Raw genomic sequence first — 23,368 nt, 5'->3', positions numbered from 1 at the left:
GAGAAAAGCACTGGCTCGCTCAACCCTTCCTCACCAGAGAAAAGCCCTGGCTCGCTCAACCCTTCCTCATTAGAGAAAAGCCCTAGCTCGCTCAACCCTTCCTCATTAGAGAAAAGCCCTGGCTCGCTCAACCCTTCCTCACCAGAGAAAAGCCCTGGCTCGCTCAACCCTTCCTCATTAGAGAAAAGCCCTGGCTCGCTCAACCCTTCCTCACCAGAGAAAAGCCCTGGCTCGCTCAACCCTTCCTCACCAGGGAAAAGCCCTGGCTCGCTCAACCCTTCCTCACCAGGGAAAAGCCCTGGCTCGCTCAACCCTTCCTCACCAGGGAAAAGCCCTGGCTCGCTCAACCCTTCCTCACCAGAGAAAAGCCCTGGTTCGCTCAACCCTTCCTCACCAGAGAAAAGCCCTGGCTCGCTCAACCCTTCCTCACTAGAGAAAAGCCCTGGCTAATTCAACCCTTCCTCATTAGAGAAAAGCCCTGGCTCGCTCAACCCTTCCTCACTAGAGAAAAGCCCTGGCTCGCTCAACCCTTCCTCATCAGAGAAAAGCCCTGGCTCGCTCAACCCTTCCTCACCAGAGAAAAGCCCTGGCTCGCTCAACCCTTCCTCACCAGAGAAAAGCCCTGGCTCGCTCAACCCTTCCTCACTAGAGAAAAGCCCTGGCTCGCTCAACCCTTCCTCATTAGAGAAAAGCCCTGGCTCGCTCAACCCTTCCTCATTAGAGAAAAGCCCTGGCTCGCTCAACCCTTCCTCATTAGAGAAAAGCCCTGGCTCGCTCAACCCTTCCTCATTAGAGAAAAGCCCTGGCTCGCTCAACCTTTCCTCATTAGAGAAAAGCCCTGGCTCGCTCAACCCTTCCTCATTAGAGAAAAGCCCTGGCTCGCTCAACCCTTCCTCATTAGAGAAAAGCCCTGGCTCGCTCAACCCTTCCTCACCAGAGAAAAGCCCTGGCTCGCTCAACCCTTCCTCACCAGAGAAAAGCCCTGGCTCGCTCAACCCTTCCTCACCAGAGAAAAGCCCTGGCTCGCTCTACCCTTCCTCACCAGAGAAAAGCCCTGGCTCGCTCAACCCTTCCTCACCAGAGAAAAGCCCTGGCTCGCTCAACCCTTCCTCATTAGAGAAAAGCCCTGGCTCGCTCAACCCTTCCTCATTAGAGAACAGCCCTGGCTCGCTCAACCCTTCCTCACCAGAGAAAAGCCCTGGCTCGCTCAACCCTTCCTCATTAGAGAAAAGCCCTGGCTCGCTCAACCCTTCCTCATTAGAGAAAAGCCCTGGCTCGCTCAACCCTTCCTCACCAGGGAAAAGCCCTGGCTCGCTCAACCCTTCCTCATTAGAGAAAAGCCCTGGCTCGATCAACCCTTCCTCATTAGAGAAAAGCCCTGGCTCGCTCAACCCTTCCTCATTAGAGAAAAGCCCTGGCTCGCTCAACCCTTCCTCACCAGAGAGAAGCCCTGGCTCGCTCAACCCTTCCTCACCAGAGAAAAGCCCTGGCTCGCTCAACCCTTCCTCACCAGAGAAAAGCCCTGGCTCGCTCAACCCTTCCTCATTAGAGAAAAGCCCTGGCTCGCTCAACCCTTCCTCATTAGAGAAAAGCCCTGGCTCGCTCAACCCTTCCTCACCAGAGAAAAGCCCTGGCTCGCTCAACCCTTCCTCACCAGAGAAAAGCCCTGGCTCGCTCAACCCTTCCTCACCAGAGAAAAGCCCTGGCTCGCTCAACCCTTCCTCACCAGAGAAAAGCCCTGGCTCGCTCAACCCTTCCTCATTAGAGAAAAGCCCTGGCTCGCTCAACCCTTCCTCATTAGAGAAAAGCCCTGGCTCGCTCAACCCTTCCTCACCAGAGAAAACCCCTGGCTCGCTCAACCCTTCCTCATTAGAGAAAAGCCCTGGCTCGCTCAACCCTTCCTCACCAGAGAAATGCCCTGGCTCGCTCAACCCTTCCTCACCAGAGAAAAGCCCTGGCTCGCTCAACCCTTCCTCACTAGAGAAAAGCCCTGGCTCGCTCAACCCTTCCTCACTAGAGAAAAGCCCTGGCTCGCTCAACCCTTCCTCACCAGAGAAAAGCCCTGGCTCGCTCAACCCTTCCTCACCAGAGAAAAGCCCTGGCTCGCTCAACCCTTCCTCACTAGAGAAAAGCCCTGGCTCGCTCAACCCTTCCTCATTAGAGAAAAGCCCTGGCTCGCTCAACTTCCTCACTAGAGAAAAGCCCTGGCTCGCTCAACCCTTCCTCACCAGAGAAAAGCCCTGGCTCGCTCAACCCTTCCTCACCAGGGAAAAGCCCTGGCTCGCTCAACCCTTCCTCATTAGAGAAAAGCCCTGGCTCGCTCAACCCTTCCTCATTAGAGAAAAGCCCTGGCTCGCTCAACCCTTCCTCATTAGAGAAAAGCCCTGGCTCGCTCAACCCTTCCTCATTAGAGAAAAGCCCTGGCTCGCTCAACCCTTCCTCATTAGAGAAAAGCCCTGGCTCGCTCAACCCTTCCTCATTAGAGAAAAGCCCTGGCTCGCTCAACCCTTCCTCACCAGAGAAAAGCCCTGGCTCGCTCAACCCTTCCTCACCAGAGAAAAGCCCTGGCTCGCTCAACCCTTCCTCACCAGAGAAAAGCCCTGGCTCGCTCAACCCTTCCTCACCAGAGAAAAGCCCTGGCTCGCTCAACCCTTCCTCACCAGAGAAAAGCCCTGGCTCGCTCAACCCTTCCTCACCAGAGAAAAGCCCTGGCTCGCTCAACCCTTCCTCATTAGAGAAAAGCCCTGGCTCGCTCAACCCTTCCTCATTAGATAAAAGCCCTGGCTCGCTCAACCCTTCCTCATTAGAGAAAAGCCCTGGCTCGCTCAACCCTTCCTCATTAGAGAAAAGCCCTGGCTCACTCAACCCTTCCTCATTAGATAAAAGCCCTGGCTCGCTCAACCCTTCCTCATTAGAGAAAAGCCCTGGCTCGCTCAACCCTTCCTCATTAGACATGCTCTCTAAGCCAGGCAGCTTCCTCTGCACCCTCTCTAAATTATTCATAGCCCCCTTTATTGCTTCTGCCTACACTGCTTGCCTAGCCAAAGAGCTTTCTTTAGAATGAAGGCAAGGCATTTCCCAGCTCGGAATGGGGTAGTGGTGGGTCGGGTGGTTAGAATGTCAGTACTCTCTGCTTCTGCTCATTAAACTCTACCTTGCAAAGTGAACAAGCAGGGTTCAGCGTGGTATTGGGGTTTTGTTCCAGTTGAATCTTTGAAGAAAGTTCCGGAATGCATTCTGGCAGTTCATACCTCTGGACCTTGACCCACTGAGGTTTAGTACATCAGAATTGAGAAAGAGGGAGAGAATGCCAAAGCAGGTGTAAATGCCATGGGTTTACTAAGCTCACATGGCCTTACTCATTACTGCCGGATTTTTTTGGTTCCAGGATGAACATGGGGAAGGTGTCGTGCTGTGTCAACAGCACCTGGCTCTATATGTTTGACAAGAAACCTCAATGTGTCAATAAATCTTTAATATAATGCTGTGTTGTCTGTCCTTTACAAAATAGGTTCCTAGAGATTCTGCAAATCCAAAATGTCTCTCCCACACATACACTTACAATGTTGGAGGAACTCAGCATCTCTGCAGGGGAATAAATAGTCAACATTCAGGCCGAGACCCTTCATCAAGTTAAGGTTCTTGACTGTTCATTCCCCTCCATAGATGCTGCCTGGCCTGTTGAGTTCCTCCAGAGTCTCTTGTTTCTACCACCCCCCCCCCCACCAAAAATAAAAGCTATGCATGGAGATTCCAGTTTTATATTAGTTCTACCAGAGTAACTTGCCTTAAATTATTTCACCCAAAGGAAGCTGTACAGGTGAGCATAATTACAAGGTGCTACAGTAGCGTGGCAGTTAATGTGATGCTATTACAGCTTTGGGCACTCTGGCATCCTCTGTATGTCGTTCCCATGAGCACATGGCTTTCTCTGGGTGCTCTGGTTTCCTCACACAGTCCAAAAGATGTTGCGGTTAGTTGGTCATTGTAACTTATCCTGTGATTAGGCGAGGGTTAAATAAGTCACTGCACAGTGTTGCTTGTGGGGCCAAAAAGACATTTTAACGTGGATAGGAAAGGTTTAATTGGGCCAAACACAGGCAAATGGGACCAGCTCAGGTGTTTAAGTTCGGGGCAGCAGAGACAAGACAGTGAGGGCTCACAATTCTTGCACAGAATAAGAATTGAAGGGACCTCACTTCGACAGTCTCCTTTCTGAACGATACTGTACACAAGGTAATCAGGGATAGAAAGCTGTTCGTGAGGAGACAGGCACAACTGAGTCTGATTTTGCCGGGTGCTTTAATAACAGTATGCTAACGTACCCCTCATCTTCATCCCACATTACAAAGCCACATGGGATAGGTTAATTGGACAAATAGGTGTAATTGAGCAAAAAGGGCCTGTTACGGTGCTGTATCTAAATAAAATAAAATCAACAACCTGACGATGTCCACATGATCTGTTTCTGTTGTGTTGAGTGGGTGTTGGCCGAGGCACCAGGCGATCTCCCCAAACCTCTTCAAAACAGGTAACTGGGATATTCTGCCCCCTCCAGAGAGAGCAGATGGGTTCTGATTTAACTTGGATCAATATATTTCTTACTGTTATATAACTTTTTAATTATAATGTACTGCTGCCACAAAACAGCAAATTTCACAAAATACCCCGTGATATTAGAGCTGATTCTAATTGGTCATGTGGGTGGCATTGGGGAGCGCAGGCTCTTGTGTTACTGTGCTGTACCTCAGAGTAAAATGGGTTGTGCACTCTATGACAGGTCACTGGATAATGAGCAATACGCCTGTCTCCTCCTGTACTCATCTTCCACAAGGAAAAGGTTCCCTTCAAACATCACCAATGTTTATAGTTCCTTTATTCCAAAAGAAAGAGAGAGAAGACAAAGTTTATCTCGTGTTAAATAAGTGACAAATAAAAAGGAAGTGGAGACAGCTCAGCTGTACTAAACCATTGTACCAGGAGCGCTTGTGATGACGATCAAAATGAGACTTCCCACCCACTTTCTGTGGAGAACTAGATGCACCACAGGCTCTGTCACGCCTGCATCACTGGCCTCGACTCCTTTGCCTCCAATTTGATGCCGGATCCTGCAAATCCAGTCCCGCCCTGCAGCCAAAACAGAGAAAAGAACTGCGGTCAGTCTATATGACTTATCACCTCCTTTATTCCATCAATGCAAAGAGGCAAGGGCAGAACACACTACTTGCTCAGTTCAAAGTACATAAATATCACCATATACTACCCGAGATTCACTTTCTTGTAGGTGTTTGCAGTAGACTAAACTAAGAACCAAAAATAATTAAAATATTCAGGCCATGCAATAGTTGTGAGGAGACACACAGATATCAGGGCAATGATTTTATAACAATAGCCATAGACCTGCCAGCTCGCACCACCAGGTTTAAGAACAGTCAACCATTAGGCTCTTGAACAAAAGGAATAGCTACACTCATTTAAGGACTCTGTTACATTGCTATTTCATGCTCATTATTCATTGCTATTTATTTATATCTGAGTTTGTTTACTGCCTATAGGTCCTGATGTTTACAGTTGCTGTTCTAAGACTTGCTAAGTATGCCTGCAGAGAAAGAATCTCAGGGTTGTATGTGGTGACGTGTATGTACTCTGATAATAAATTTTACTTTGAACTTTGAAGCAGGTTCTGGGGCCAAAACAGCAATCTGCCCACTGAAGCTGCAAATACTGTCGAAGTTAAAATAGATTTATTATTGAAGTACGTATATGTCACCATATACTACCCTGAGATTCTTTTCCTTGCAAGCATTTATAGGAAAATAAAGAAATACAATAGAATTATGAAAAACTATATAAATAAAGACTTGCAAACAACTGACATGCAAAAGACAAGCTGTGCAAATACAAAATAATAATATAAATGATTTATTAATATTGACAGCATACTGTAAGTTGCAGAGTCCCTGAAAGTGAGTCCATAGATTGTGCAATCAGTTCAGAGTTGAGGTGAGAATTGAATTGACTTTATTACATACATCCTTCATATACATGAGTAAAAATCTTTATGTTACGTCTCCATCTAAATGTGTAATGTGCAACTTATAGTAATTTATAATAAATTGTATGTACAACAGGATAGTCAGTATAACAGAAATACAGTTGCATCAGCATGAATTAAACAGTCTGATGGCCTGGTGGAAGAAGCTGTCCCGGAGCATGTTGGTCCTGGCTTTTATGCTGCAGTACCGTTTCCCTGATGGTAGCAGCTGGAACAGTTTGTGTTTGAGGTGACTTGGGTCTCTAATAATCCTTTGGGCCCTTTTTACACACCTGCCTTTGTAAATGTCCTGAATCATGGGAAGTTCACATCTACAGATGCGCTGGGCTGTCTGCACCACTCTCTGCAGAGTCCTGCTATTGAGGGAAGTACATTTCCCATACCAGGCAGTGATGCAGCCAGTCAGGATGCTCTCAAAGGTGCCCTGTAGAAAGTTCTTAGGATTTCTTCAACAGTCTGAGGGGAAAGGGGTGCTGTGGTGCCTTTTTCACCACAGAGCCAGTATGTACAGACCACGTGAGATCCTCTGTGATGTTTATGCCGAGGAACTTAAAGCTGTTCACCCTCTCAAACCCAGGTCTATTGATGGCAATAGGGGTTAGCCTGTCTCCATTCCTCCTGTAGTCCACAACCAGCTCCTTTGTTTTTGTGACATTGAGGGAGAGGTTGTTTGACACCACTGTGTCAGGGTGATGACTTCTTCTCTGTAGACTGCCTCATTATTATTTGAGATTAGGCCAATCAGTGTAGTGTCGTCAACAAAGTTCATTAGCAGATTGGAGCTATAGGTGGCAACAGTCATGGGTATACAGAGAGTAAAGGAGGGGACTTAATACACAGCCCCGAGGGGCACCTATGTTGAAGGTCAGAGGAGCGGAGGTGAGGGAGCCCACTCTTACCACCTGCCAGCAATCTGACAGGTAGTCCAGGATCCAGCTACACAAGGCAGGGTGATGGCCGAGGTCTCTGAGCTTCTCGTCAAGCCTGGAGGGAATTATGGTGTTGAATGCTGAACTGTAGTCCAAGAACAGCATTCTCACATAAACATTCTTCTTCTCCAGATGTGTAAGGATGGTGTGTAGAGCTGTGGCTATTGCATCATCTGTCGATCAGTGTGTAAAGTTATCCATACTTCCATGCACACTGTGTAACAACCAATTATTCTTTCAAAGTTCAAAGTAAATTCATTATCAAAGTATATATATGCCATCATATACAATCCTGAGATTCTTTGTCTTGCAGGCGTACTTGATAAATTCATATTAGAATAATAACCATAATAGAATCTATGAAAGACCGCACCAACTTGGGTGTTCAACTAGTGTGTAAAAAACAACAAACCGCAAATACGAAAAGAAATAAATAATAATAAATAAATATTGAGAACCTGAGATGAAAAATCCTTGAAACTGAGTCCATAGGTTGTGGGAACATTTCAATGATGGGGCAAGTGAAGTTACCCCCTTTTGTTCAAGAACCTGGTGGTTGAGGGGTAATAACAGTTGCTGAGCTTGGCGGTGTGAGGCTCCTGTACCTTAGTCCTGATAGCAGCAGTGAGGAGAGAGCATGGCTTACATTGCGTGTCTCTAATGATAGATGCTGCTTTCCTGTGACAACTTTCTGTGTAGATGTGCTCAATGGTGGGGAGGGCTTTACCTGTGAAGGACTGAGCCTTGTCCACTACTTCTTGTAGGATTTTCCATTCAAGGGCACTGGTGTTTCCATACCAGGCTGTGATGCAGCCAGTCAATATACCCTCCACCCCACGTCTATAGAAGTTTGTCAAAGTTTTAGATGTCATGCCAAATCTTCACAAACTCCTAAGGAGCTAGAAATGTTGCTGTGCTTTCTTCATAACTGCACTTAAGTGCTGGGCCCAGGACATGTCCTCCAAAATAATAACATCAAGGAATTTAAAGTTGCTGATCCTCTCCACCTCAGATCCTCTAATGAAGACTGGCTCAATAATCAGTTCCTTGGTCTTGCTGACATTGAGTAAGAAGTTATTATGGCACAACTCAGCCATGGACAATAGTCATTGAGGCAGGTTAGCACGTTATCTTCGGCTCTGGTATAAATGAAGCCTGCTTGAAGCGGGTGGGTACCACACACTGCCAAAGCAAGAGGTTAAAGACCTCAGTGGAAACCCCAGCCAGTTTATCAGCATAGGCCTTTAGTACCTGGCCAGGTACTCCATCTGGGCCGGATACTTTTCACGGGTTCACCCTCCTGAAGTCTGCTCGTATGTCAGCCTCAGAGACTGAAATCACAGGATCAAGGCCGTGAGAGTTCGTGTTGGTTCCTACATGTTTCGATGGTCAAGCGAGCATAATGGGGATTGAGCTCATCATCTGGAAGTGAAGTCCTGCTGTCACCTAGTCGCTTGATTTAACTTTATAAGGGATGAAAGCATTCAAGCCCTACCACAACTGTCGAGAATACTTCATTGGTTCAAGTTTAGTCCAGAATTGCCACTTCACCTGTGAGATGGCTTTCCGGAAATCATACCTGGACCTCCTGTAACTTCCTTGGTCAAGATTTGTCACTCAGCAGGTTACAGACCTCATGATTCTCCCAGGGCTTCTGGCTGGGGAAGACTCTGAGTGATTTTGTGGGAACATACTCGTCTACTGCTGTTTTAATAAAGTCCATGACAACCATGGTGTGTTCGTTCAGATTCACAGATGAGTCCTTGAACATGGCCCAGACCACCAACTCAGAGGAATCCTGTAGCTACCCCTCTGCCCCCTGCAACCACCTCTGTTGTCTTAATCACTGGAGCTTTGCTCTTTAGCTTCTGCCTGTGTGCAGGGAGAAGGACAGCCAAGTAATCAGATTTACCAAAATGCAGGCTTCCTTATCTTATCTTAGTATAACAGTAGGCATTCCTTATTTTAGTACTGTATAACAGTTGTCTAGAGTGTTGGGACCTCTGGTGCTACAAGGTTCTACGCTGATGGTAATTGGGCAGGGATTTCCTCAAACAAGCCTGGTTGAAGACTATGATCTGAAATGCATTGGGATGGAATGTTTCTTGTTTGGAGACGGCATCATTTGTTAACAAGATGCTGGATAGAGGGGGACTCTTCCTTCTGCATTTCAGCCTGACTCGGAGTCTGCCCCTCTCCACCTCATTTCTGGCCATGCAGATGAACCTTTGTCCGCTTGAAGGTGCCATATGTGCCTGGTCCACCAAGACCTCAGGCAATCGTGAAATCTGTAGATCATTAAATTGGTTTAAAAGTACTTTGCTTAGAGGGAAATTATATGGTGCAGATTGCAGTGTGATTACTTCAAAAGAAGTATATTTATACGTATTGCATGTCGCCAGCAGAACATTGCCATGATTCACCAGTGTCATCTTGATGTTTCGCCATGGGAAAAAAGAGCAAAGAAGTGGGACATAACAGTCAGAAGCCTGACGTCTGCAGGTCCTGGAGCCCTGTCCCGGGATCGACGGCTGCAAGCCCAAGAGCCCAATGGAGGCCTGTCTGTGTGTGAGTGGTTGGGTATAAAGGGGATGTTGTTTTGCTGCCATTGTGGTGTTCTGCTGAACATTGTGGGCTGTGTTGGTTGTTAACATAAATGGTACATTTCACTCTGGATGTAAATGGGATTAATAACTACAGCAAGCAGCAAGGCTGATCAACACCTCCGCCCACATCCCCAACCACCACTATTCATGTATTGATTGTATTCATATACAATCAATGTATATGAGGCATCTTATCTATTTATATTTATTGTGTTTTTTTCTGTGCTGGATCGGATCTGGACTAATAATTATTTCATTCTCCTTTATACTTGTGTACTGGAAATAATATTAAACAATCTTGAGTCTGAATCTGGTTTGGAGTCTGACACAAGTGCGTGCCATGTCCATGGTGCTTTGCTCAGGAAGACAACAGGATCTCTCACCCTCTGAATCGGGATGATGTCCTTCTCTGTCAGTTTTTCCCCACTGATTGGATCCACCATGTCCTGTTTAATCAGTTTCTCCACGCACTCCATGGTGACCACAGCTCCTCTGCAAATCAGTTTAAAAAACGCATCACACAAAGGAAACTATACGGTGTCCAAAAGCTCTGAGGGTTTGGTGAGAAACAGCAGGCCCCACTCTAGTTACAGTCAGGCAGCCCTACAACGTACCCGGGTTTTTAGACATTCCACATCATAAAGGAAGTAAATGGGGAAGGAGAGACAAGAAAGGGAATGGGGACACAGCTTTGAATGGCAAGTCCCCAGATCAGAACAGTAGCATAACAGTTAATGTAACACTATTACAATACCAGCACCTGGTTTCAATTCTGCTGCTGCCTTTAAGGAGTTTGTACATTCTCCCTGTGTGATGTCCTCCAGGTGTTCTGGTTTCCTCCCACATTCCAAAGACATACGGGGTAGTAGGTTAATTGGTCACATGGGTGTAATTGAGCAGCATCAGTAAAACAGCCAGCATAATCAAAGACCTCACCCACCCAAACATTCTCTCTTCTCCCCTCTCTCCTTGGGCAGAAGATACACAAACCTGAAAGCTTGTACCACCAGGCTCAAGGACTCTTGAACAGAGCTCTTGTAGAAGATGGACTTTTGGCCTCACAATCTACCTCGTTATCATCTTGCACTTTATTGTTTACCTGCACTTCGCTTTTTCAGTCATTTTTACACTTTACTCTACATTGTGATTGTTTTACCTTTGTCAATGCACTTTATAATGATTTGATTTGTACAAACAGTATGGAAGGCAGTATTTTAACATAGAACATAGTACAGCACAGTACAGGTCCTTCAGCCCACAACGCTGTACTTTCATATGCATGACGACAACAACAAACCAATACCAATTTACATGTTCTTGGGATGTGGGAGGAAACCAGAGAACTCAGGAAAAATCCACGCAGTCAGCAGGGGAAGTCCAAGCTCCACACAGCCAGCACCCATACAGCTAGGACTGAACCTGGGTCTCTGGCTCTGTGAGGCAATAGCTTTTCCAGTGTTGCCCTGAAGCAATGATCAAACTAAAGCTTTATAAGGCATTGGTCAGACTGCATCTGGAGCATTATGAGCCATTATCTAAAAAAAGATGTGCTGACATTGGAGAGAATCCAGAGGAGGTTGACTAGAAAGATCCCAGAATTGGAAGTGTTAACATATGAGGAGCATTTGATGGCTCTGGGCCTGTACTCACTGCAGTTGAGAGGAACGTGGGGGGATCTCATTGAAGCCTATCAAATATTGAATAGTGGACATGGAGAGGATGTTTCCAATGGTGGGTGAGTAGGGCCAGAGGGCACAACCTCAGAATAGCAGGATGTCCCTTTAGAAAAGTGGAACTTTATCCAGAGGGTGGTGAATCTGTGCAATTTATTGCCACAGATGGCTGTGCAGACAAAGTTTGATAGGTTCCTAATTAGTAAAGGCAGCAAAGGTTACAGGGAGAAGGCGGGTGAACGGGGTTGAAAGGGAAAATAAATCAGCCATGATGGAATGGCGGAGCAGTCTCGAGAGCTGAATGGCCCAATTCTGCTCCTATCTCTTATGGTCTAGTTTTGACTTCTGGGATACTGGGATGGTCAACAAAAGATTTGATCCAAGGAGTAGGCTTCAAGGAAGAAACATCTGGAGAAAGGATGCAAGAGCAGTGTACCAGGAGAGTGAAACATCTGGAGAAAGGATGCAAGAGCAGTGTACCAGGAGAGTGAAACATCTGGAGAAAGGATACAAGAGCTGTGTAGCAGGAGAGTGAAACATCTGGAGAAAGGATACAAGAGCAGTGTACCAGGAGAGTGAAACATCTGGAGAAAGGATGCAAGAGCTGTGTAGCAGGAGTGTGAAACATCTGGAGAAACGATACAAGAGCTGTGTAGCAGGAGAGTGAAACATCTGGAGAAAGGATGCAAGAGCTGTGTAGCAGGAGAGTGAAACATCTGGAGAAAGGATGCAAGAGCTGTGTACCAGGAGAGTGAAACATCTGGAGAAAGGATGCAAGAGCTGTGTACCAGGAGAGTGAAACATCTGGAGAAAGGATGCAAGAGCAGTGTAGCAGGAGAGTGAAACATCTGGAGAAAGGATGCAAGAGCTGTGTAGCAGGAGAGTGAAACATCTGGAGAAAGGATACAAGAGCTGTGTACCAGGAGAGTGAAACATCTGGAGAAAGGATACAAGAGCAGTGTACCAGGAGAGTGAAACATCTAGAGAAAGGATGCAAGAGCTGTGTACCAGGAGAGTGAAACATCTGGAAAAAGGATGCAAGAGCAGTGTAGCAGGAGAGTGAAACATCTGGAGAAAGGATGCAAGAGCTGTGTAGCAGGAGAGTGAAACATCTGGAGAAAGGATACAAGAGCTGTGTACCAGGAGAGTGAAACAACTGGAGAAAGGATGCAAGAGCTGTGTACCAGGAGAGTGAAACATCTGGAGAAAGGATACAAGAGCTGTGTAGCAGGAGAGTGAAACATCTGGAGAAAGGATGCAAGAGCAGTGTACCAGGAGAGTGAAACATCTGGAGAAAGGATGCAAGAGCTGTGTAGCAGGAGAGTGAAACATCTGGAGAAAGGATACAAGAGCTGTGTACCAGGAGAGTGAAACATCTGGAGAAAGGATGCAAGAGCAGTGTACCAGGAGAGTGAAACATCTGGAGAAAGGATACAAGAGCTGTGTACCAGGAGAGTGAAACATCTGGAGAAAGGATACAAGAGCTGTGTACCAGGAGAGTGAAACATCTGGAGAAAGGATACAAGAGCTGTGTACCAGGAGAGTGAAACATCTGGAGAAAGGATACAAGAGCTGTGTACCAGGAGAGTGAAACATCTGGAGAAAGGATGCAAGAGCAGTGTACCAGGAGAGTGAAACATCTGGAGAAAGGATGCAAGAGCAGTGTACCAGGAGAGTGAAACATCTGGAGAACGGATGCAAGAGCTCTGTACCAGGAGAGTGAAACATCTGGAGAAAGGATACAAGAGCTGTGTACCAGGAGAGTGAAACATCTGGAGAAAGGATACAAGAGCAGTGTAGCAGGAGAGTGAAACATCTGGAGAAAGGATGCAAGAGCAGTGTACCAGGAGAGTGAAACATCTGGAGAACGGATGCAAGAGCTCTGTACCAGGAGAGTGAAACATCTGGAGAAAGGATACAAGAGCTGTGTACCAGGAGAGTGAAACATCTGGAGAAAGGATACAAGAGCTGTGTACCAGGAGAGTGAAACATCTGGAGAAAGGATACAAGAGCTGTGTACCAGGAGAGTGAAACATCTGGAGAAAGGATACAAGAGCAGTGTAGCAGGAGAGGAAGGGAGGGCTGAGAGAGCAGGTTTTTTGTAGAGACCAGAACAGGGAGGTGGAGATGATAAGTTTTGTAAGACTGAGGAATATCACAGAGACAGGAAGGGAGTGAGATCAGGAGTTAAGTAGGACGTGACATCAAAACATAAATACAGAGACTCTGCAGATGCTGGAAAACACACCCAAACTGCTGGAGGAACTCAGCACATCAGGCAGCATCTACGGAGGGGAATTTTGGTTCACAGCCCGAAAGATCGACTATTTATTCTCCTGCTTAGACGCTGCCGAACCTGCTGAGTTGCACCAGCATTTCGTGTCTGTGAGACAGAAATCGCTGTTCACTTACGATGGGCGCAGGACTGCACAGGGCACAGAGTTTCCCAATGCATCCCGGGTTACAGCGCAGATGTAGCGCTCCTGCTTTGTGATGAGCTGAACACGGTCAAGCTTGTCGTCCACTGGCAAGAACTTCACCGGGATCAAGTCTTTCATCTTCAGGGGCTTTCCACTCATGGGACAGTAGATCGTCTTGCCCTGCAATAGAGCGAAAGGCAACTTCTAACCAATGCATTAGCTTTGCTGTTAGTCGCAGCAACTCCCTCCCACACCTCACTATATCAATTTCACAAACACCTCAGTCTGCACCATGTTTTTGACCATGACGACAAGCAACACAGACAATCACAGCCCGAGTGTGTCGATCAATAACCTCCTGAAGCTGGTAGACAGTGAAATTGACACTTTGGCACAAATATTCATCACAATGTATGCCAGTGCTATACTTCATTTGAGGTGATTTGGTATGTCCCCACAGACTCTAGCAAATGTCTACAGATACACCGTGGAGAACATTCTGACTGGTGTGGGGACGCCTCTGCACAGGATGAGAGAAAGCTGCAGAGGGTTGTAGACTCATCCAGCTCCATCACTGGCACCAGCCTCCCCACCATCAGGGTCATCCTCAAAAGGCACTGCCTCAAGGTGGCATCCAAAATGAAGGACCCTCACTATCCAGGACATGCCCACTCTCATTACTACCATTGCAGAGGTGGTATGGGAGCCTGCAGACACACACTTGACATTTCAGGAACAGCTTCTTTCCCTCAGATCGCTGAATGGTCCATGAACACTAGCTCACTATTTTGTTCTCTTTTAGCACTACATATTGTTTTTACATTTCTGAAGGTAACAGTAATTATTTTATGCATTCCACTATACTACTGCTCAAAGCAACACATTTCTTGAGAAATGTCAGTGATGATAAACCTGATTTTCATTCTAATTTGTCATCTCAGCAGCACAGCCCAGATTCACTGTCAAAACTCTGTAAGGAACACTTTCATGGCTTACAGTCTTTATTGATTTCAGGCAGTGTGGGCACAAGATAATTTTTTTTTTTAATCAGGCAGGGATCCAATTTCCCAAATATGAATATATAAAACAGAAGCTTACCGGTTTGCTTAGGGTCGATGCTTTAGCCTCAGGGGTGAGTGATGGGATCCAGAAACTGGGTAAATGTTTCTCGTTCTCTTGCTGAATGGCTTTTGTTGAGGAGCTGGCCTGGGCTTTGTCTGGAGAATGAAAGGGCAGGCTCAGAGGGAGAATGGAGCATCATAACAGCCAACTAGACAACTACCTCAGGAAGAAGTCGGGACAAGTTGTTTAGCACTGTGGGACGTTACTACTTTCTGATACAGAGTTTGTTTGGCCTTTTGTTGTAATGCTATTGCCACATCTAGCTTTAACAAATGTTCCTTGCAGTTGTTGCAAATGAAGATTACACCTTAACTCTCTAGAGCAGAGGGTTCCCAACTTTTTTTATGCCATGGACCCCTATCATTAATCCAGGGGTCTGTGGACTCTAGGTTAGGAATCCCTGCTCTAGAGTGATGTTATATTTGGGCCTCAGCACCACGCTGTATGAAAGTTAATACACTTGTACTCTTCCCAAAACTACTGCTGCTGAACTGGGAAAGGAATTCCATGTGAGTGTGGAATGCTAAACCACACACACACCATTTTATGGAGTTGTAAAGTTCACCAAGGCCAGGCTGAACATTTACCCATCTACACTAACCCTATTTGCCTGAATTTTTAAGTTCAAAGTAAATTTATTATCCAAGTACAGTTGGAAGAAAACGTTTGTGAACCCTTTGCAATTACCTGGTTTTCTGCATTAATTACTCATAAAATGTGGTCTGATCTTCATCTAAGTCACAATAATAGACAATCTGCCTAAACTAAGTACACACAAACAATTGTACTTTTTATGTCCTTATTGAACACATTGTTTAATCATTTACAGTCCAGGCTGGAAAAAGTATGTGAACCCTAGCATGAACAGCCCTCTTCAGGTCATGCCACAGCATCTCAATTGAGTTAAGGTCCAGACTCTGTCTTGGCCATTCCAAAACATAAATTTTCTTCTTTTTAAACCATTCTGTTGTTGATATACTCTTGTGTTTCAGATCATTGTCTTGTTGCATCATCCAACCTCCATTAAACTTCAGCTGACAGATCAGTACCGTGACATTTTCCAGTAAAATGTCTTGATACAATTTTGAATTCTTTATTCCCTAAACAACTGCAAGCTGTCCAGGCCCTGAGGCAGCAAAGCAGCCCTCAAATAATGATGTTCCTTCCACCATGCTTCATAGTTGGGATGAAGTCTTGGAGTCTTTTTCCTCCAAACATAACAGTGTGCATTTCTGCCGAAAAGTTCAACTTTTGTCTCATCTGTCCACAGGTCGTTGTCCCAGAAGCATTGTGGAACATCCAGGTGGTCTTTTGCAAACTTGAAACATGCAGCAATGTTTTCTTTTTTAAGAGCAGTGGTTTCCTCCGTGGTGCCCTTCCATGAACACCATTCTTGTTGTGTTTTTCTTATAGTGGACACATGAACAGAGACTTTAGCAAGTTCTAGAGATTTCTGCGGGTCTTTTGCTGTTACCCTTGGTTTCTTATTCATGTCCTTCAGCATTGCTCATCTGTGCTCGGTGTGATCTTTGCAGGACACCCACTCCTAGGGAGACTAGCAACGGTACCAAATTTCCTCCATTTGTAGACAATTTCTCTTACTGTGGACTGATGGAAATGCTTTTGTTGCCTTTTCCAACTTCATACATCTCTACAATTCTTCTTCTAAGGTCCTCTGAAAGTTGTTTTGATCGAGGCATGGTGCACATAAACAGACCATTCTTGAGAACATAGAACATAGAAATCTACAGCACATTACAGGCCCTTCGGCCCACAATGTTGTGCCGACCATGTAACCTGCTCTTGACGCTGCCTAGAATTTCCCTAGCACATTGCCCTATATTTTTCTATGCTCCATGTACCTGTCCAAGAGGTTCTTAAAAGACCCTATTGTATCCGCTTCCACCACCACCATTGACAGTGCATTCCACACACCCACCACCCTCTGTGTGAAAAACTTACCCCTGACGTCCTATTTCCAAGCACCTTAAAATTATGCCCCCTTGTGTCAGCCATTTCAGCCCTGGAAAAAAGCCTCTGGCTATCCACACAATCAATGCCCCTCATCATCTTATACACTTCAATCAGGTCACCTCTCATACTCCATCGCTCCAAGGAGAAAAGGCCAAGTATACTCAACCTATTCTCATAAGGCATGTTCTCCAATCCAGGCAACATCCTTGTAAATCTCCTCTGCACTCTCTCTATAGTATCCACATCCTTCCTGTAATGAGGAAACCAGAACTGAGAACAGTACTCCAAGTGGGATCTAACCAAGGTCCTATATAGCTGTAACATTACCTCATGGCTCTTGAACTCAATCCCACAGTCAATGAATGCCAACACACCATACATCTTCTTAACAACACTGTCAATCTGCGCAGCAGCTTTGGGTGTCCTATCGACACAGACCCCAAGATCTCTCAGATCCTCCACACTGCCAGAGTCTTACCATTTATATTATATTCTGTCTTCAAATTGGACCTACCAAATTGAACCAGTGCACACTTACCTGGGTTGAAGTCCATCTGCCACTTCTCAACCCAGTTCTGCATCCTATTGACGTCCCATTATAAACTCTGACAACCCTCCAAACTATCCACAACACCCCCAACCTTTGTGTCATCAGCAAATTTACTAACCCATCCTTCCAGGAGGGGTCCCAGAACAGATCTCTGTGGAACACCACTAGTCACCAACCTCCATGCAGAATACGAACCATCTACAACAACCCTTTGCCTTCTGTAGACAAGCCAATTCTGGATCCACAAAGCAAGGTCTCCTTGGATCCCATGCCTCCTTACTTGCTGAAGGAGCCTTGCCTGGGGAACCTTATCAAATGCCTTACTGAAATCCATATACGCTACATCTACTGCTCGAACTTCATCAATGTGTTTTGTTACATCCTCAAAGAATTCAATCAGGCTTGTAAGGCATGACCTGCCCTTGACAAAGCCATGCTGACTATCCATAATCAGATTATGTCTCTCTAAATGTTCATAAATCCTGCCTTTCAGGATTTTCTCCACTAACTTGCCCACCACTGAAATAACACTCACTGGTCCATAATTTCCTAGGTAGGAAACAACATTTGCAACCCTTCAATCCTCCAGTACTTCTCCCATCCCTATTGATGACACCAAGATCATCACAAGAGGCTCAGCAATCTCCTCCCTCACTTCCCACAGTAGTCTGAGGTATATCTCATCCAGTCCCAGTGACTTATCTAACTTAATGCTTTTCAAAAGCTCCAGCACATCCCCTTTCTTAATGTCTATATGCTCAAGCATTTCAGTCCGCTGTAAGTCATCCCCACAATTGTCAAGGTCTTTTTCCCTGGTGAAAGTACCTCCGCTACCTCCTCCAACTCCATGCACACATTTCCATTATCGCACTTGATTGGTCCCATTCTCACAAGACTCATCCTCTTGCTTTTCACAACCTTGTAGAATGCCTTAGGTTTTTCTTAATCCTGCTTGCCAAGGCCTTCTCAAGGCCCCTTCTGGCTCTCCTAATTCCATCCTTAAGCTCCTTCTTAGCAACTTCGGAATTTTAGATCTCTAACAGTACCTAGTTTCTTGAACCTTTCATAAGCTTTTCTTTTCTTCTTAACTAGATTCTCTGCATATTTTGTGTACCATGGTTCTTTAACTCTACCATCCTTTCCCTGCCTCAATGGAACATACCTATGCAGAACTCCATGCAAATGTTCCCTGAACATTTGCCACATTTCTGCTGTGCATTTCCCTGAGAACATCTGCTTCCAATTTATCCCCCCAAGTTCCTGCCTGTTAGCATCACATTTCCCCCTACTCTAATTAAATGTTTTCCCAAATTGTCTGCTCCCATCCCTCTCCAACGCTATGGTAAAGGAGATAGAATTGTGATCACTACCTCCAAAATGCTCTCCCACCGCGATCTGACACCTGACCAGGTTCATTTCCCAATATCAGATCAAGAACAGCCTCTCCTCTAGTTGGCTTATCTACATATTGCATCAGGAAACCTTCATGAGCACACCTAACAAACTCCACCCCAACTAAACCCCTTGTGCTAAGGAGATGCCAATCAATATTAGGAAAGTTAAAATCTCCCATCACAACAACCCTGTTATTATTATTGCACTGTTCCAGAATTTGCCTCCCTATCTGCTCCTCGATATCCCTGTTACTATTGGGGGTCTATAAATAACACCCACTAGAGTTATTGCCCTTTTCCTGTTTCTAATTTCCACCCACACTGACTCAGTAATCATTCCTCCTATTCTGCAGGCATGACACTATCCCTAATTAGCAATGCCATGCCCCCCCCCCCACCTCTTTTGCCTCCCTCCCTGTTCTTTTTGAAACATCTAAAGCCTGGCACACTGAGCAGCCATTCCTGCTCCTGAGACATCCAAGTCTCTGTAATGGCCACAACATCACAGTTCCACGTATTGATCCACATTCTAAGTTCACCCGCCTTGTTTATGATACTCCTTGCATTAAAATAAACACATCTCAAACCAGGTTCTGTCAGTAACCTGACTTTGTGTCTTCTTTATAGGTCAGGACACCTCTACAACCCACACCTCCAATCTCATCTCATTGATTGGAACACCTGACTCCAAAGAGCTTTTGTAGAAGACATTAGTACAGAGGTTCACGTATTTTTTTGAACCTAGACTGCGACTGTTTAAATGGTGTTTACTCAGTACTGACTAAAAGAACAATTGTTTGTGTGTTATTAGTTTAGGCAGTTTGTAACTTAGATGAAGATTTTACCACATTTTGTGCGTAATTAGTGCAGAAATCCAGATAATTGCAAAGGATTCACAGACATTTTCTTGCAACTGTACACATGCGTCACCATATACAACTCCGAGATTCATTTTCTTGTGGGCATTCACAATAAATCATAATAGAATCAATGAAAAAAATGCACGCAGGATGAACAAACAACCAGTGTGTAAAAGACAGCACACTGTACAAATACAAAAAGAAAAAAATATATATATAAATAAGAATTGAATATTGAGAACAGGAGATGACGAGTCCTTGAAAGTGAGTCCCTAGGTGGTGGGAACAGTTCTGTGTGCAACGAGAAGGGAAAATGGCCTGGATGGTGGGGGTCCTTGATGATGGACGTTGTTTTCTTGCAACAGCGCTCCATGTTAGTGTGCTCAATGATATCCACTGCCTTGCCTATTGACATTCCTGTCAAACTGCCTCATAAATGTTGTATCCAATTCCACCACCACCTCTGACGACACACTCCTGGTATCAGCCTCTCTCTGCACCTTTTAAAAATCCCCCCTCTCATCTTGATGCTAAGCCTTCTTACTTTTGATATACCTACCATGGAAACACCAATTCCCAAGTATGGAAAAGTCCACTGAAGTTCACTGTATGGATACAGCCCAGCCCTCCCCACCATTGAGCACATTCACAAGGGCACTGCCACAAGAAAGCAGCATCCATTATCAAGGACACCCGCTGCCCAGGACACATACTCTTGTCACTGCTGCTATCGGGAAGCAGGTACAGGAGCCACAGGACCCACAACACCAGGTTCAGGTGCAGTAATTACCCTTCAACCATCAGGCTTATGAACCAGCATGGATAACCTGAACTCTGAACTGATTCCACAACCTACAGACTCACTTTCAGACTCTAAACTCATGTTAATATTTTTATTTTTAAATTTGCATAATTTGTCATCTTTTAAACATTGGTTATCATCAGTCTTTATGTAATTCTATTGTATCTCTATATTTAGTCCTCAGAAGATCAATCTCAAGGTTGTATATGATGGTATACTGCATATGTACATTGATAATAACTTTACTTCGACATGGGAAAAATATTCCATCAACCCTGTCAATAGCTCCTGATTTTATATACTTCTATAGGATCACCCTTTAGCCTCCTTTCCTCAGGGAAAATGAGCCCAGCCTATATAATCTCTTCTTATAACTAAAGTCCTTCACCAGAGGAGTCCTGGTGAATCTCTGCTGCTCCTCTTCTGTCGTGTCATAAATCAAAGTTAAATTTATTATCAAAGTACCCGCACAGATCAGATGGGACCAGCTTTTCAGTGTAGCTTGGTACTTGTGACAAAAATAAGCCAATTCCTTAGCTCTCAGGCTCAGAGACCCAGGTTTGATCCTGAACTCCAGTGCTGTCCTTTTGCAGTTTACGCAATGTTCAAAATGGATTCATTATCAAAATACACGTATGTCACCATATACTATCTTGAGATTGATATTCTTGCAAACATTTACAAATAAAAAATTACAATAGAATTTACGAAAAACTATACACAAAGAGTGATAGTCATCCAATATGAAAAAGACAAATCGTGCAAAAAAAGTACTGAGAACATGTGTTGTAGAGTTTGTAAGCTGTGGAATCAGTTCAGAGTTGAGGTGAATGTGTTATCCATGCTGGTTCAGAAACCTGATGGTTGACGGGTAATAACTGTTCCTGAACCTGATTGTGTGGCCACAATGGCTTCCATACTTCCAACCTAATCCGTACAACCAAAACGGCACACAATACTCCAAGTGTGGTCTAACCAGGATTAATATTGTGGAGAAAATTATCTTTCAAAATTGTTGGACAGTAAGGCTCAATTACTCTCTGCCTTGAACTAACTAATCTCAAGTAGGGAAATCACACACTACCTGATGAAGGGTCTCAGCCCGAAATGGCAACTGTTTACTCTTTCCCATTGATGCTGCCTGGCCTGCTGAGTTCCTCCAGCATTTTGTGTGAAGCTCAGGATTTCAGGCATTTGCAGAAGCTCTTGCATCAAAGAGGATGCAGTCACCAGAAGTGCAAGCCACTTCTGCAGCACGTTTCAGGAGCTCAGTCTGTTCCAAAGTTTTACAGATTGAGGAGTACTATGGAGAGCAGTTCCCTCTATAATGCAGCAAACAGTTTGTCCACAGAAAGCTCCAACAAACAGTGATGAGTAAACAAACAGGTCAACTGCCTCAGTGCCTTACAGATAACATACTAAATCACCCTGCCAGCAAAAGTAGGGTTAAACGACCCGATGGTGCTGATCTGAACAAAAGTAAGTTTCCTCACACACTACCAGCCAATACACATTTGGCCATCGCTATCACGAAAACAGGATGTTGTGTTCTGTTTGTGGGAGATTGTTTTGCACAATATCACTGCAGCATTTCCTCCAGAAGTCTATAAAAGAATATACAGAACAACGGGGTGTTGTTAAGTGTCCTCACCAATTAAAGGGATGCAGAGAGCTCAATGACAAGGAGAACAACATGGCCCGTCACCACACCGTTCTGAAGTCTGAACATTTGTATACAGAACTGACTAGCAGTTATGCACATTGACCATTTGGTAACCTGTGTATGTTTGAATTCCTTACTTGCAAGATCAATCAGCATTTACAACAGAGGTGTTAAAAGTCAATGGAAGCTACAAGCTGACAATTGATGATACTTTGAAGTTAGTAAAGCAATTGTCCCTCGCTTATTGGGTGTGTTTCGCGGCATTCTGCTACATTATCTTGAGTGTAGTAAGCAAAATGGCTCAGTAACCTGTTAGTCAAAGGGAAGCTATGCCCTTCAAAAGTTCCTTGCCTGTGCTGACTACATTCTATCTCAACCTACCCTTGCCTGGTCATTACATTCCCCAACTTCCACATGTGGATGGGCATTCTCAGTTGACATACCCCGTTTTCCACTACAGTTGTCTGGTGCACCATAGAACACCTTACCTTCTTTGGAGCTGAAGGGATTCAAGGGCTTGCTCACAATGGTCGACTCTTTCTCCAGAAACACTTTGACCTTGCTTTCCTTCTCTGCTTTCGCCAACTGCGCCATCTCCACCTTCTGCACATTCTTCTGCTTCTCATAAGCCTAGGAGATAGAGAATGCCTATAACTGGAGAGTGTGGGTGCAGTGCGCACACACAAAATGAGTGGAATGGAGGAAGTGTGAGATGTACGTACACACACACACACACACACACACACACACACACACACACACACACACACACACACACACACACACACACACACACACACACACACACACACACACACACACACCCCCCCCCCCCCCCCCCCCCCCTTTGACCAGCAGGCAAACCGGACATCAGAAGTTTGAAGAGGATAGGACTTAAATCAGGTCCATTGCCTGAGGATAAAAGGCAGGAGTGGGTCATGGCAACGTAATAGAGCTTTGACTAGTGACCAATCGGCATTTGGGATTGATCAGTAAGAGCAGATTAAAGGGAGGCAAGGGTAAACGGAGCAGCTGTCATCTGAGTGGACCTAGTCAGACTGGTGACCTTAAAGCTTTAGTTCTTCAAGCTTCAGCGAAAAAAGGCTTCAGTCAGAAAAAGCAAAGGAAAGAAAAGCTCAAGTTTTTTCCTTCTCTTCTTTTTATCTGCTCAGCTGGGCCAATACACTTGACAGATAGGCTAGTGCAATGCTCCTCTTGAGGAATGTGGGAAGGCAGGAAAACCTCCAATGTCCATGACGACTACAACTGCGAGAAGTGCATCCAACTGCAGCTTCTAATAAACCACGCAAGGAGTTGCAG

General features: G+C 45.2%; 1 protein-coding gene across 2 annotated transcripts in view; it reads right to left on the bottom strand.

Moving 5' to 3' along the window:
• Positions 1 to 4,858: 4,858 nt before the first annotated feature.
• The window catches only part of nosip (nitric oxide synthase interacting protein), a 33,171-nt gene continuing 14,661 nt past the window's right edge, over positions 4,859 to 23,368 (bottom strand). Inside the window, exons 5-9 of one of the 2 annotated variants that reach the window (XM_073033585.1) lie at positions 22,537 to 22,678; positions 14,782 to 14,900; positions 13,676 to 13,863; positions 9,974 to 10,082; positions 4,859 to 5,127 (exon numbers count right to left, since the gene is read on the bottom strand). In XM_073033585.1, coding sequence (XP_072889686.1) covers positions 5,056 to 5,127; positions 9,974 to 10,082; positions 13,676 to 13,863; positions 14,782 to 14,900; positions 22,537 to 22,678 — 630 coding nt within the window. In that variant the 3' untranslated portion in view covers positions 4,859 to 5,055. The remainder of the gene's footprint in view (positions 5,128 to 9,973; positions 10,083 to 13,675; positions 13,864 to 14,781; positions 14,901 to 22,536; positions 22,679 to 23,368) is intronic. The other variant, XM_073033586.1, reaches the window with a different exon arrangement.

The sequence above is a fragment of the Hemitrygon akajei genome, chromosome 31 (genome assembly GCF_048418815.1).
Source record: "Hemitrygon akajei chromosome 31, sHemAka1.3, whole genome shotgun sequence".
In the NCBI taxonomy this organism is placed as follows: domain Eukaryota; kingdom Metazoa; phylum Chordata; class Chondrichthyes; order Myliobatiformes; family Dasyatidae; genus Hemitrygon; species Hemitrygon akajei.
Note: the sequence above shows the minus strand (reverse complement) of the source record. Positions and strands in the feature narration are given on the sequence as shown.